The following is a 13663-nucleotide window of genomic DNA, read 5'->3' as shown; positions in this document are numbered from 1 at the left end:
AAACATTTCAGCAAAGCACCATTCTTATTCTCTTGTAGAGTCACTTTATATTCTTATAATCTGATTCATGAATTCATCTGAATTTACTCTTTTATAGACCAAGAGACTATATAAACCTCCAGAGATAGGTTATAGAAGGCTATTTTTTAATTTGAAGAAATTCATACACAAAGATTAAAAGGTACAAACTCAAAAGATAACAACTCAATAATAAGAAAGCTGATATTGTTGACACATAATCTAATTAATTCTCTATTAACTCAGTGTCAAGAAATTTCTCATGAGAAGCAAAGACAAAATTTCCTTGGGGGAACATCAGAGGCATGGTCATAACTTCAATGGAAGATCATAAATTCTTTTTCTATCTCAAACTGAAAATAGAGTAAGGGACAAAAATTGATATCATGATATAGAACTACAACCAGCATAACAAACTCTCATATCAATGCTCGAAAAAGGAATTAATCACAGGGAATCAATCAATGGAACCCCTTTCAACCATCCCCAAAGAACAAATACGAAGTAAAATTAAGGTCAAAGAAATAAAACAAGATAATAAAAGTAAAGAGCTCAAAGATTAATGGGCCTCATTCCCTGTTTCGCAATTTCGACGGGTCACATGAGTAGGAAACCTATTGCACCATGTTCTTACTTGCACTGCACACCTGCTTCAGCAGCCCGACGAGGAGTGCTCTTACGCCGGCTTCCATTGTGCCGAAATCCATTGGACTTTTCCAATCCATCCGTGTTCAATTGATTTCCAACACCATTTTCTTCCTCAATCGAGTCTAACTTCTCTTTCACTTGTGTGTTTCGTTTCCTTTTCCTTCCATTCTCCACTACAATGGAACTTTTCATCTCTTTGCCACTAACTATATTGTTGACATTGACATTGTCATCCTCTACTTTTTCAACTTCTTCATCATCAAACTCATCTTTAAGAGGTTTTTGTGGCCTTCCTCTTCTCTTTTGTGTGGGAAGCTTTTCATCCTCACCACTTCCAGCATCTTCATGATTAGTAACATTTAGCTTTTTACCCTTTCCTCTACCTCTACCCATAATCTTAAAATTCTCAGCAAAGATATGATCATACAAACATGGATCTCTGCAAACAAATCAAGCCAAGTTACAAGACTTTTAGTAGAGAACTAGAGATATCAAAGGATTATAAACTCTAACTTCAAATTAAACAGGGTGCACTAGCATATTCTTCCCACCAACACCTGTTTATAATCAAGCATATGTAATATGTATGTACTCACAAAAACAAACACACAAAAAACAATCCTATAAGCCACAGCAGCATAGTGAAATGAAAATCTAAAAGGTTAATCATATTAAAGCTATGACTGAATTTGTGCATAGGCAAAAGAAGCCATAAGAAATATCACTCCCTCCCAAGTCCCAACCATTTCTATAGATGAACAAAGGACTTCTCATTGTTCTTGCACCATTTTATTATTCCATTCATTCACAATAAACAAGTTCTTTGAAACCCTGATTTTTCAGTGACAGAATAGTAAAACCCAAAAGATATTGCAACCACAGATTGGTTTCACATGCAGCAGCTGATAGCTAGGTAACAGAAAGGTATATTCCCAAAAATTGAATCTGGTACTCTTTTAGTAAATAACAGTCAGATTAGGGCACATAAGAACACAGTAAGGGGATTTGGCGATTCAACGAAAAAAGAGCAAATCAAGTGAGAAATAATGCACAACTAAGCTTCTAATCTAAACAAAGTATCATTTGGAAGATCCACAATAAAGCATACAAAGTATTAAATCCAATAACAACAAAACGAGACAAATAAGATGCATAAACCAACGAAAACACTGACCAAAAATGTGGATAACTCGGTTGACATCTCCAGCATAAGACTGAATGAATGGAATCTGCTGCAGCAGAAGAAAACTCTACAACAAGCAACATAAAAAAAAATAGTTAATTTATCTATCTCAATCCATAAAGCAAGTAGATTCAAACAGCGAAAAACGAAAAGCTGAATAAAGAGAGTTAAATAAGGAAAAGAAATGATCTGAATAATGAATGAAGCAGCAAAAAGAATACCGAGCTATATGGTGAAAGAGTGAGATAGGAAAGGATTGAAAGGAGTTGGAAGAGTGTTGATGATGAGAATAAGAATGAAGAAATCGTGAAATGAAACAGAGGCAAAGAAAGTAGGGATAGAATACAAGAGAGAACAAAACTGAAGAAGAAGAAGAAGAAGGCGTGAATGAGAGAGAAAGAGAAAGAGAGATATTTGTCGATTGCCTCTTCACTCTCTACACAGACCTGTATGTAATTTGTAAAAATATTTTATTTATTTTATATCATGGGGTCAATATGGTAATTAACTAGGAAGTGGTGAAAACTGAAAACAGCCTAGATAAACCAATTTGGATTCATTCATTTGCTGTTAGGTTTGAATCTCATCTTGTCTTTTGTGTACACATATTCCTGTGCCTTAATTTGGATAAATAATTTAATTAAATTATTTTTAAAAAAATAATTTAAATAATAAATATTTATAAATAAATTATTTTATATTTTATTTTTTCAATTTTAAAAATATTTATTTTAAAAAAAATAATAAAAAATATTATAAAATAAATTATTTTTTTATAAATATTAAAATAATTTTTAAAAAATTATAATTTAATTTTAAATATTATACCAGACATTAATATTATATTTTTTTATAAGTTAAAAAAAAAGAATAATTTATGAATTTATCCAAATGAATCGTTAGAATTTAAAATTATGATATTTTTTCAAAAAAAATAAGTGGGTTAATTATTTGACTAATTTAAATTAGATATAATATTTAATTTTATAAATTTGCAGATAATTTTTAATTTAATTTTTAAAATTGTAATTATCTCTAATTAGTTTTTAAGCTGATGTAGATAATTGGATGTCACACTTGATTTTATAAAATGGTATTATTTTAATTTTAGTATTTAAATAACCAAAAAACGATATCAAAAGTGGTATTTATTAAAAAAAAAATTCACATCTAAAACTACATCATTTATATCTTTTGTATATTGAAAATTGTCTTAAAAACTAATGTAATTACGTTTATAAATTTAAAAACTAAATAAATACAATTAAAATTTTGAAAACTAAATTTAGACTCACGTATAAATTTATAGGATAAATTAAGTATTAACTCTTTAAATTAATTATACTAACAAAATTATCATTTTTAAATAAAATTTAGAGTAATACCCTAAATAGGTTCTCAAAGAATTTACGGTTGAATAGATTTGTCCCCAATAAAATTTAATTAAAATTTTGACCCTGATGTTTTTAGTTATACATCATATACGTTCTCATGGCAGTTTGACCCAGTCAGAACGTCCTATGTGGAGGTTAACGAGCTGACGTGTGACGTGTCAGGTTAACTGCCACGTGTCACCTCCAGGACAATTTGGTTTCCATCCAAACTGGACAAAACGACGTCGTATTGGATCATGAGGCGAACGACGTCGTTTCGTGGAGGATAAATTCGTCCCCACCATGGAAAGCAGAGTTGCGAAACGGCAGCGTTTTAAACGGGGGACCTATCTGCCCGATGATTATGCTTCTATAGGGACCTATTTGTTTGATAACCTAATGTTTGGGGACCTATCTGACCTATAATTGGTGATATTACCTTAAAATATATTCTTTTTTTTTGTTTCATTGAAAACATAAGCTGATGTACTTGCAAAATTCTAATCCTCCCTCTCATGACACTCAAATTGAAGATTCTCTTTTAAATGTCATAAAAAATGTCTAAGACAATCCCAAAATATGCTAATTTTGAATGACTTAAAGTGTATGTTGAAATCTGTATGAAACATCCTCATAATAATTTTGTTAATTCCAGACTCAACATCCTTTTAGACGTCCAAAGCAAACAGTAATCAGGTTCAAGGCTCAGAAGAGTGTTAGTGTTGAGACCATGGCAGCTGCAACCAGTGACACAACATCTAAATTGTTTAAATTTATTCCAACATGGGGATTGAAGTAGTCTACAAAGAAATTATGCTTTTAAAGATTCCAACACCATATTTTGTTACGTTGGAAGAAATAGACTTTTTGTTATTTGGCTTGATTTGGTTTAGTCTATATTGAAGGAAATAAATCTTCTTTTGTGAGATTTGGTTTATGTTGTTACTGAACTTAACTACTTGTGTGGTTGCAATATTTTGATTATTAGTTATGTAACCATTTTGATAAATGGACGAAACAAACCAAAAGTAATGTGGTTTTTTTTTTTATACTATTTTCACCACAATTAATTTTATGCATATCCATTTAAATATAATGAGACATTCAAATCTAACAATTTGATAATCAACACGAATTAAAACTTGCCTAAATAGCCACCACATACATACAAAACACAACTATAACTATCAATGTCCCCAATTATTATACCCCTAAACAAAGTAAAAATAGTATGCTTCTTCACAACTTAGCTATTCTCATTCTTCTTCAATAACAGATTCTCCAATTGCTTCACTCTCTCCTCCAAGCCATCGTTCAACATACGCATTAAGTTATTCAAAATTAGCATACTTTAGGATTGCTTGAGACATTTTTTTGTGGCATGTGAAGGAAAATCTTCAATTTGATTGTCATGAGAGGGAGGATTAAAATTTTGCAAGCTACTAGGTCCAGATACATCAGTCTGTGTTTTCAATGAAACAAAAAAAGAGCAATGAATATATTCGAGGATAATGCCACCAATTATACGTCAGATAGGTCCCCAAACATTAGGTTATCAAATAAATAGGTCCTTATAAAAGCATAATCATCGGACAGATAGGTCCCCTTGAACAGGCAGATAGGTTCCCCATTTAAAACGTTGCCGTTTCTCAACTCTACCTTCCATGGTGGGGATGAATTTGTCGTCTGCAAAACAATATCGTTCGCCTCATGATCCAATACGACGTCGTTTTGTCCAGCTTAGATGGGAACCAAATTATTTTGGATGTGATACGTGGCAGTTAACCTGACACGTCAGTCCATTAACCTCTAGATGTCTTGACCGGATCAAATTATCATGGAAATGTATCTAGTGTATAACTAAAAATATCAAAGTCAAAATTTTGGTTAAATTTTATTAGGACAAATCTATTCAACTGTAAATTCTTTAGGAATCTATTTAAAGTATTTTTTTAAAATTTAAATTCGTAACAAATTAATTTTTTATTTGTTGAGTTTGGAGATAAAAAAAATATAGCAAATAGATAGATCTCTCGTCTCTTTAACTAAGATGTCCCCAACTGTCCCCTAACAACGGTACCCTGTGCCCTAAATCTAACGTCATTCAAATTTGAGACATTCTATCATACTACTAGTACTGCCGCTATGTCACGCCGCTCTAAAAAATTTATTTTGAGTATAATGTAATGTGTTCGCATTATAAGGGCAGAAAAGTATAACAATAACAATAACGTTTCTTTCTTTCATATATTCACTCACTCGATATGACAGTGAGGCCTCATATTATATATTATTATAATTATAATAAATAAAAAAAAAAAAGTGAAAATGACGGTGGTCTCATTCCAAATATGGATAGAAGCTAGAAAGCAATACACGCTAAGCTAAATTGCATGTGTTATGGGTTACAGCTATATAAATAGATACATCTATGTGTTTTAAAGTAGAACATGCAATTATAAGTTGTCTTAACGTGAAAATCATATTTAAAAATTTATTAAATAATTTGATCAGATTGATTAAATTATTATTTAACTATTCTCAACTATTAACTTTTAAATAAACAATGTCGTTAATGACCACTTTTATACACATTTCAATCTCAATTTTCAAACAGATTCCTCAATATTGGGTTAAAAAAACACGTGCGCTTTCCACCGGTTAATGTAAGACGTGTATGCAGTATGCACCACATGATAAATTGTGATTACATGTATTGTATGTACTAGCTCCTTTTTGTGATCAGAGGATTTTCTATTTTTTATTTTTTGCGACTAAATTCAAATAAAGGAGACGGCTACAACATTATTTTTATTAAGAAAGGGACGATCAAATGATATGAAAGTACTGTTTTTGTTCAAAGTTTGGATCAACTACTCTTATTATGTACTTCATAATATGATTTTCATAAATTTTGTATAAAAAAATTTTCAATTAATAATTTTAACATTAAACCTTTATTTATATTATTATAAGATAATAAATAAAAGAAATGTAGCATTTGACTTTTATAGTCCACAAACCTAAAATGAAGCATAGTTGTCCCCCTTTACCATTGCGACCAGTTCTTTGTTTCCCGTTATGGCCTCGCTTCCATTACCATTTACCACATGACATGTTGTGTAGTAACTAATAAGAATCTTCCACCTGTTGGTGTTAAAGGGATGGGTCCTACGTTTAAATTTTCTGGGCTTCTCATGGGCCTGGTTCGGTCCACATACAACTAACTTCAACAAAAAAAAAATAAGAACAATTTTCCAATCCATGAGAAATAGAAATAGCAAATGGGTAGGGTATATTTTTTTTGGTGACAAATGGGTAGGGTATATGTTTCACAAAATATTAATGCTAAAGAGAAAATAATTTAAAATTATCTTATTTAATTTAATATCTATAATTTTATGTATATGACGTCTAAGATTATATATTTATTATATTTAATATTATATATTTATTTTAAAAATAATTAATAAATATAAAATAAGACAATTTTAAACTAATTTAGATTGATTTTTATTATCTCCTAAACATTTTTGTTCCACAAAAACTTACTCGAAGTCACTCTTTCTTTTTTGGATAGCAAAATACATTCAGACACCATTTTGAGAGTTGTCGCCACCACCTCAATTTTGACAACGGCAACACTCCATCTCCTCTCTTCTTCTCCACCAAATTTTCTTTCCTTCTCCTCTTTCTTTTCTTTCTCACACCTACCTACCTTGTTTTTGTCTCCTCAATTTTCTTATATCTTGTTTTCTTGAATTTTTTTTTTCTGTCTTTGGCTTTTAGATCTAAGATAGTCTCTTCGTTTTATAAATGAAAGTTGTTCTTCTTTAAAAAAAAAATGCTTTGTATTTAACTATTTGTGTTTTGTAGTGTTTCATAACTAACAAGTCCTAACTCCTAAGTAATTTAACATCATTTGGTCAAATTAGACATTATAAATCATTAAATAAACAACCATGAAAAATATGTGGCTTAATGCGAAGACTAAAAGTGCCAATCACACTTGGTTCTGTTTGACTTGGCAAGATCACATCACATGCTGGGAAGTAGGAAATACCAAGTTTAGTTCATTGGCCGAATAAATAAGAGTAGGGTTACATCCACTCTTTCGCATATTCTCAAATCTCAAGCCACCATCCATTTAACCTAACCCATCAAAAAAAAAAAAAAAATCACATACATCTAAATCTTAAATATAAGATTAATAGTCAAATTAGTCTCTAAAAGATAAAGTATTTTTTAAAATTCTTCCTAAAAATTTTTTTCAATTAAATTGGTCCTTTAAAGATTAAGAAATAATCATATTTGTCCTTCATTCATTCAATTAATTGGATGTTGACCAAATATGTTTAGAAAAATCTATCAATTTAGTTACCAAATATGTGTCATGTATGCTATCAGTTAACATTTTATATTATCAATCGTTGACAAAAATTATGAGTGAAGTAATTGAAGGATAAATATGATTAATTCTTAATCTTTGAAGGACTAATTTGATTGAAAAAAATATTTCAGAGACGAATTTAAAGAATACCTTATTTGAGAAATAATATTGTTCATGTCCTGGTCCAATATATGGTCCAGACCCAAGTAAGCCAAAAAGACTCAATTCAAAGGTTGGTCTTTACCACCTACCCGACCTCTTTAGAGAGGTCGGATTCCACATAAGCTCCTCCCTAAAGAGATCGGACTCGAATTAAACTGGCAAATAACGTTTATTTGCTGCCCCCTAAAATCTCTCACCCACTTCTAAAAAAGATACCTCAACAACCTTAAGATAAAGGGACGATGGAACTACTCACTGACACATTCAGGTAAAGCTAAGTTTCAAAAGACTCTAAGTCTGCTTACCCCTTTACTAACTTAGGCATTAGAATGTCTTTGCAGGTACCATCCCACCTTCTCCCACTCACACAATTCGAATGGCAGCTCTTAAACGTGAAGTAAGTCGGAGGCCACAATCTTCCAATGTTTGGACCTATCATTCAAACCCAATCTATTTATCTCGGGTTACCTATGTAACAAATATTTATATCATTTTTTGTTTTATTTTTTATACATCTTTATTCTATAATATAAAAAATACAAAAAATAAAAAAGATATTAAAAAAAGCACATATAACGTTCACATAATTCTCAAAGTAAAAAAGATATTGGTATTGGTATGTATAAACTGGCTTGTTAAAGCGGGAACTTTTTAAAGTTGGCTTGTGCTAATCAAATTTTATTTATTTTTTACACATATTTTTCACTATTATGTTGTCATTGAAATACTCATATATTTCTAACTTTTCATCCTAACCTTCACAAATTCTAGCATAATCTTCATCTATTTTTTATTTTTCAACCTAATCTTCACAAATTTTAAAACAAATACATCTCTATCACATATTAGATATGAACTTCTATCTATTTATATTATTTTTGTGTGTGTTGTTTTTGTATTTTTTCAGTAGATCTATGATATTTGTTTGTTTTTTATATGTTCTTTGAAATGTGAAGAGGTTGACTTGGTTTATGAAAACCAATCATAAAATTTTCCTTACATGAACATTAGTCAAAATTATAATAACAATATATATATATATACATATGTAAATATAGATATATAATCATAAAAGTAGTTTATTTGAGATATGTGTCCCATTTTTTGTGATTTATAAAGGTGAGCCAATATATAAAATAATTTTTTATTTTAAAATTATTTTATTTTAAAATATTATATAAAATTTTAAAAATTAAAAAAAAAATTATTCTTCGTTATAAATACATTTATTATAATTTTTTTAAGTTTTAAAATTATTTTACTAAACACAATTATGGTGCTTGTACTTATTAAAAATTTCTTAAAAAATTCCAACATCTAGCTGACAGTGAATTCCAACGAGAGGTTGGAGTTGCTGTTAGTTCAGCAAAACAGGTGGCGGAAATCGCCCTAATGATCGGATAGATAAGATATCCGAGAATAAAAATATAGCAGCAACAAAAGGCAAAAGCATAATAATCGGATACATATCCGAGAACCAAAGATACGGTGGCAACAAAAACATTGGAAAGATTGTTTGTATAAATTTGTGTAAATTTCAATAAGAACGGTGAAGTGATGCTGAGGAGTGTCATCCCGTCAGGATAGTGTATATATACTAAGAAAGAAAAAATAAAGGAAAAGAAAGTTTCAATAAGTTTGCTCGTTACTGAATATTAAATTTATTTTCCCAATTGAGTTTGCATTCTTATTTTCTTAGTAAATAGCATTACCAATCAAAAAAGTTATTCTAATCAATCAACCATAACATTAGAATCCCGTCAAATGTTAATATACACATATAATTTGTGTCATTTATTTATTACATATAGGTAGCTTAGGGCAGAAATTATTTGTTGTGGAAAGACTAATGGTATTTTGGTATGATATTGGCAATTGGGGAGTTTTGTTAAATTGTGGGTCAGATCAACACGCCGGGGTGTGTTAGTAGCGAGCCGTCAGAGTAAGCCAGAAGGTTCGCCGTCGACATGGAAGTTCCCAGGCAACACAGGGAGGGCGTGATGCACAGAGATGGCCACCAGTGTTTCCAGACTGCGACACACACGTAGCGGCTCCATACCAACAAGGGGGCATGCAGGGGGCAGAGATTCCATGCAGTTTTCACAGAAATTTCCGCACGTTTCTAAGGAACTGCAAACCCCTGTTTCAACACGGGGTGGATGTATTGGCAGCTGCTGGCATGCTGAACTCCGGAACCAGACAACGCAGGGTTGAAGCTCTTTGATTTGAGTTCAACCTTTCCTCCAAATCGTTCATTTAGAAACACATAACGGTTTGGGGAGGGAGGAAGAGAGGCATTTCCAAAGAAGAAGGGAGTTACATAAAAAAAGTTATAACTTTGTATTTATTAAAAATGGTTCATAATTATATGGCAACAGAAAAACATATTAGCACGTCCACGTGTTGAAATTGTTCTATTTGAAATTGTTCTATTGACACGTTCACTAATTTGTAAAGACACCAAATACACCCATTTCCAGTAAAAACACCAAAAATGTTTCCATATAGTAAAAAATGAGCCTAGTTTAGGGGGCCCAAATAAATAATAAGTTATTGAACTTGCAATTTGGTGGAAGAAGAATTGGAGTTCTTGCAAGGATTTGGTTCAAGAAGTTGGATCAGTACGAAACCAATGCAGCACACTACTTTGGTTATGCCGCAACAGTTAAATCTTTAACCGGATCTATTGCTCAATCAATAGAGATCCAATGTAAGTTGTTTTATTTGTTCTTTTAAATGCTGCTTGCAAAAACTTTTATCTTGATTTATGTAACATAGTGTGCCTTCAAGAAACAGAATAACGAATGGTTTCAAGGTGTATGAAGTTTCCTCTCTATGTAAACAATTTCATATGTAATGATAAACTCAGATTAATCATCCGTAAGCTTATGGCCTGTTCTTATATTTACTACTACATTTCAACCTCCCTATTTCTCAGTTGTATGAACATTCAATTACAGCTTACTTTAAATATTCAACATTCATCCCGAATCAAGAGAACATTATATAACAACCAATAAACATATACTTTACCCGAATAAATTAAAAAAGAAAAAAGGAAAAAACCCACAAAGCACAAACCTACCCTCATGATGAGCTCTGGCCTAAGCTGAGCGATATTGACCTTAATTTCACAGTACATTTTGGAACACTCTAGGGAAAAATCTTTCATAGCCCTAACGAGCTCTGGCATACGATTCTTGAGACTTGCCAAGGTCTTTTGCCTCACTTGTGGCATTGAGTTGCATAGGCTTCTTCCTCTTCTTCCAGCCTCTTCTTAATTTGTTCAACCAATAACTGCTTCTCTGCAACAGGTTCGTCCGGTCTGGGCCATGACTACCTTCTGCATTTTCAGGATCAAATTCATCTGGTATTTTCTTTTGCATATACTTGTTATGCCAATCTTCGAATTGCTGCGTTTTCCGGGCAAGCTCCTTTCTTGTATCCTCACATTTTCTCTTCAAACCCATCTCGTCTTGTTGCATGTTATAAATAGTATCCATCACAGCAGCAAAGTTGCCTATAGCTGTCTTGGCAAGCTCATCGGGAAGCCTCTCTAGTCGCTCCTGCCATGCATGGAGAAGCCCTTGAATGGGTGGACTCCTAACTCTTGGGGGAGAAGAAACCTTTTCCTTGAAACTGCTTTCGATAGGGATAAGATTTAATTTTAACCAATTGTTTAAGGCCTTTATGTATTTCTTTTGATTGTCAACTAGCATCTCAAAATGTGAATGCCACTGATGCGCGACAACCAACAATTGGCCTGTTCGGTCATGATGGTGTTCACTTGTGTCCTTAGGAGACTGGGAAATGTCCAAGGATTTCAAGCGACATCAATACAGCAGCATGGGTATCTTGCTCATCTGAGTCAGAATCATCCTTCCCATCATCCACACTAGGCATTCCTTTAAAGGATCTATTCCGTGTAATAACTCGCATGACCTTTTCAGAGTGATTAATGTGCCCTGCACAAGAAAAACGAAAATATGATTCAATAAATTCAATAACCCAAAAAGAATCTAGGATGCAGTTTCACTGCTAAATAAGCAATAATCAAATATTGGGCTTCATAATAACGTATCCTATTGGAATCAATTGAGCTTAAAGGTAGTATTCGCTGCACCACCACTACTTCCACCCCTTTTGCTTCTTCTTCTCCTCAAAGACCCTTCATTCTCCAAATCCTTACATTGAATATGAAGATAATCAAGAACAATGATGATATATTCTATGAACACAACAGTTTTATATATAAGATTGGTACAAAGTACAATGCAATGATCAACATAACAGAAAACTAACTGGTAACTAACAATTGTAACTAGCTAACTGATAAATAATGTATTTGTTGTGTGATAATACCTTGTCTTCCTCGTCCTCCTCCATGGTGGGCTTGGGCTTGGCCTCGGGCTTGGGGATCTTCATCTCCGGCATGCTGACAGCGAGCTGCAGGGGAGGGGCGTCGGAGAAGCTGGGATGGGGCGGCGGTGGGAGGTTCTCTAAGGGCTGCGGAGGGAGGAGGTTCAGGGGGCGACACCGCCGGCGTGGGGGAGGTCGTTGAGGTGGGGATTCTGGACCTCGCCGTGGGCAAAGTCGCTGAGGGCGGCGCCGGCGTTCTTGAGGGAGGTGGCGTAGGAGGAGTGTGCGGCGGCGAAGGCGTTGCGGGTGGAAACGGCATCCTTCATGAAGTGCTTGCGGTCTTTGCAGCGTGCCACCGCCTCCTCGTTCTCGATCTTGGATTGGTTGCAATCCATCTTCCTCAATTGAGTGAGTGTGATGAGCTGGAGAGAATAGATAACTGAGTGTGGAGACAAGAAATCAAAGTCAATTAAGATTTGGCGGAGAAACAAACTTACTAGTAACTGATTTTTAGGATGTTAAAATTCAAATCGATTTAAATTAAATTATTTATTTAATTAAAAATCGATTAAAATTATATTAGTTTAAATTTAATTAAATTTTGAATCTATTTTTTACGATTAATTCTATCCAATCTAAATTATATTATTTTATTATTATATTTATAATTATATTTATAATATATTTAATTTGTTATAATTTTTATATTTTTTAATAATAATTATTACTGTTTTATGTTTAAAATATAATTTATTTATTTATTTTAATTAATTTATAATTTTATTTTTATTATTATATTATTGTTAATTTTTTAAAATATTATTAAAATTTATTATATTATTATTAGTTATTTAAAATTTAATATTAAAATTTATTATATATATATTTAATTTTTTAAAATTTATAAAATTATAAATCCAATCCAATTCGAACCTTAAAATTGGATTGGATAGGATTGAATTTAAAAAAAAAAATTAATCAGATCCAAATTTCATCGTAAACCCCTCTATTCTTCCTAGTCTTTTTTTGTTTTGTTGAAGTATATACAGGGGAGTAGTGCTGAGTGCCGACTGAATACTTGGGATTAGGGGATACGAATTCCTTTTTACTAGTTAATTAATTAATTAATAATTAATCAGAATTTATACAATCTATTTACTTAATATATTAAAATTAAATTTTTTTATTAATAAAAATAAGGTGTCAATTTTTATGGTTGCATTAACTAAATATTGTTTCCTTAATTATAGACTCTATTAGCCAAGATCATAGCACAAAATAGTAAATAGCATTAGTGAGTCAGAAACAAAAATCAGCGTATGGTAAAGCTGACCCATCAACATCTTTCCTACCGCAATCATATAATAATTTGAGAAATAATATTTATATTATTTTTTATACATCTTTATTCTATAATATAAAAAATGCTAAAAGTAAAAAATATACTAAAAAAAAACACATAAAACGTTCGCATAATTCTCAGACTCAAAAAGATATTAGTATTGGCATGCATAAAGTACACTCATTATA

At 31.8% G+C, this 13663-nt stretch overlaps 1 protein-coding gene and 1 pseudogene across 2 annotated transcripts; both read right to left on the bottom strand.

Annotated features, from left to right (window-relative positions):
* Positions 1-389: 389 nt before the first annotated feature.
* On the bottom strand, positions 390-2282 carry LOC107613994 (uncharacterized). The gene is made up of 3 exons (XM_016316204.3): positions 2071-2282; positions 1841-1916; positions 390-1105 (listed from the first exon to the last, which is right to left on the bottom strand). Exon 3 carries the CDS (start codon positions 1057-1059, stop codon positions 649-651), a length of 411 nt encoding a protein of 136 aa, XP_016171690.1. The 5' UTR covers positions 1060-1105; positions 1841-1916; positions 2071-2282; the 3' UTR covers positions 390-648.
* An 8443-nt stretch (positions 2283-10725) lies between these two features.
* LOC107610270 (protein ALTERED PHOSPHATE STARVATION RESPONSE 1-like) lies at positions 10726-12595 on the bottom strand (annotated as a pseudogene). The gene is made up of 4 exons (XR_015896425.1): positions 12137-12595; positions 11907-11958; positions 11717-11739; positions 10726-11607 (listed from the first exon to the last, which is right to left on the bottom strand). The product of XR_015896425.1 is annotated as a protein ALTERED PHOSPHATE STARVATION RESPONSE 1-like (transcript).
* Between the last annotated feature and the right edge of the window lie 1068 nt (positions 12596-13663).

This window comes from Arachis ipaensis, chromosome B8 (assembly GCF_059453495.1).
Source record: "Arachis ipaensis isolate K30076 ecotype BB chromosome B8, ASM5945349v1, whole genome shotgun sequence".
Lineage (NCBI taxonomy): Eukaryota > Viridiplantae > Streptophyta > Magnoliopsida > Fabales > Fabaceae > Arachis > Arachis ipaensis.
Note: the sequence above shows the minus strand (reverse complement) of the source record. Positions and strands in the feature narration are given on the sequence as shown.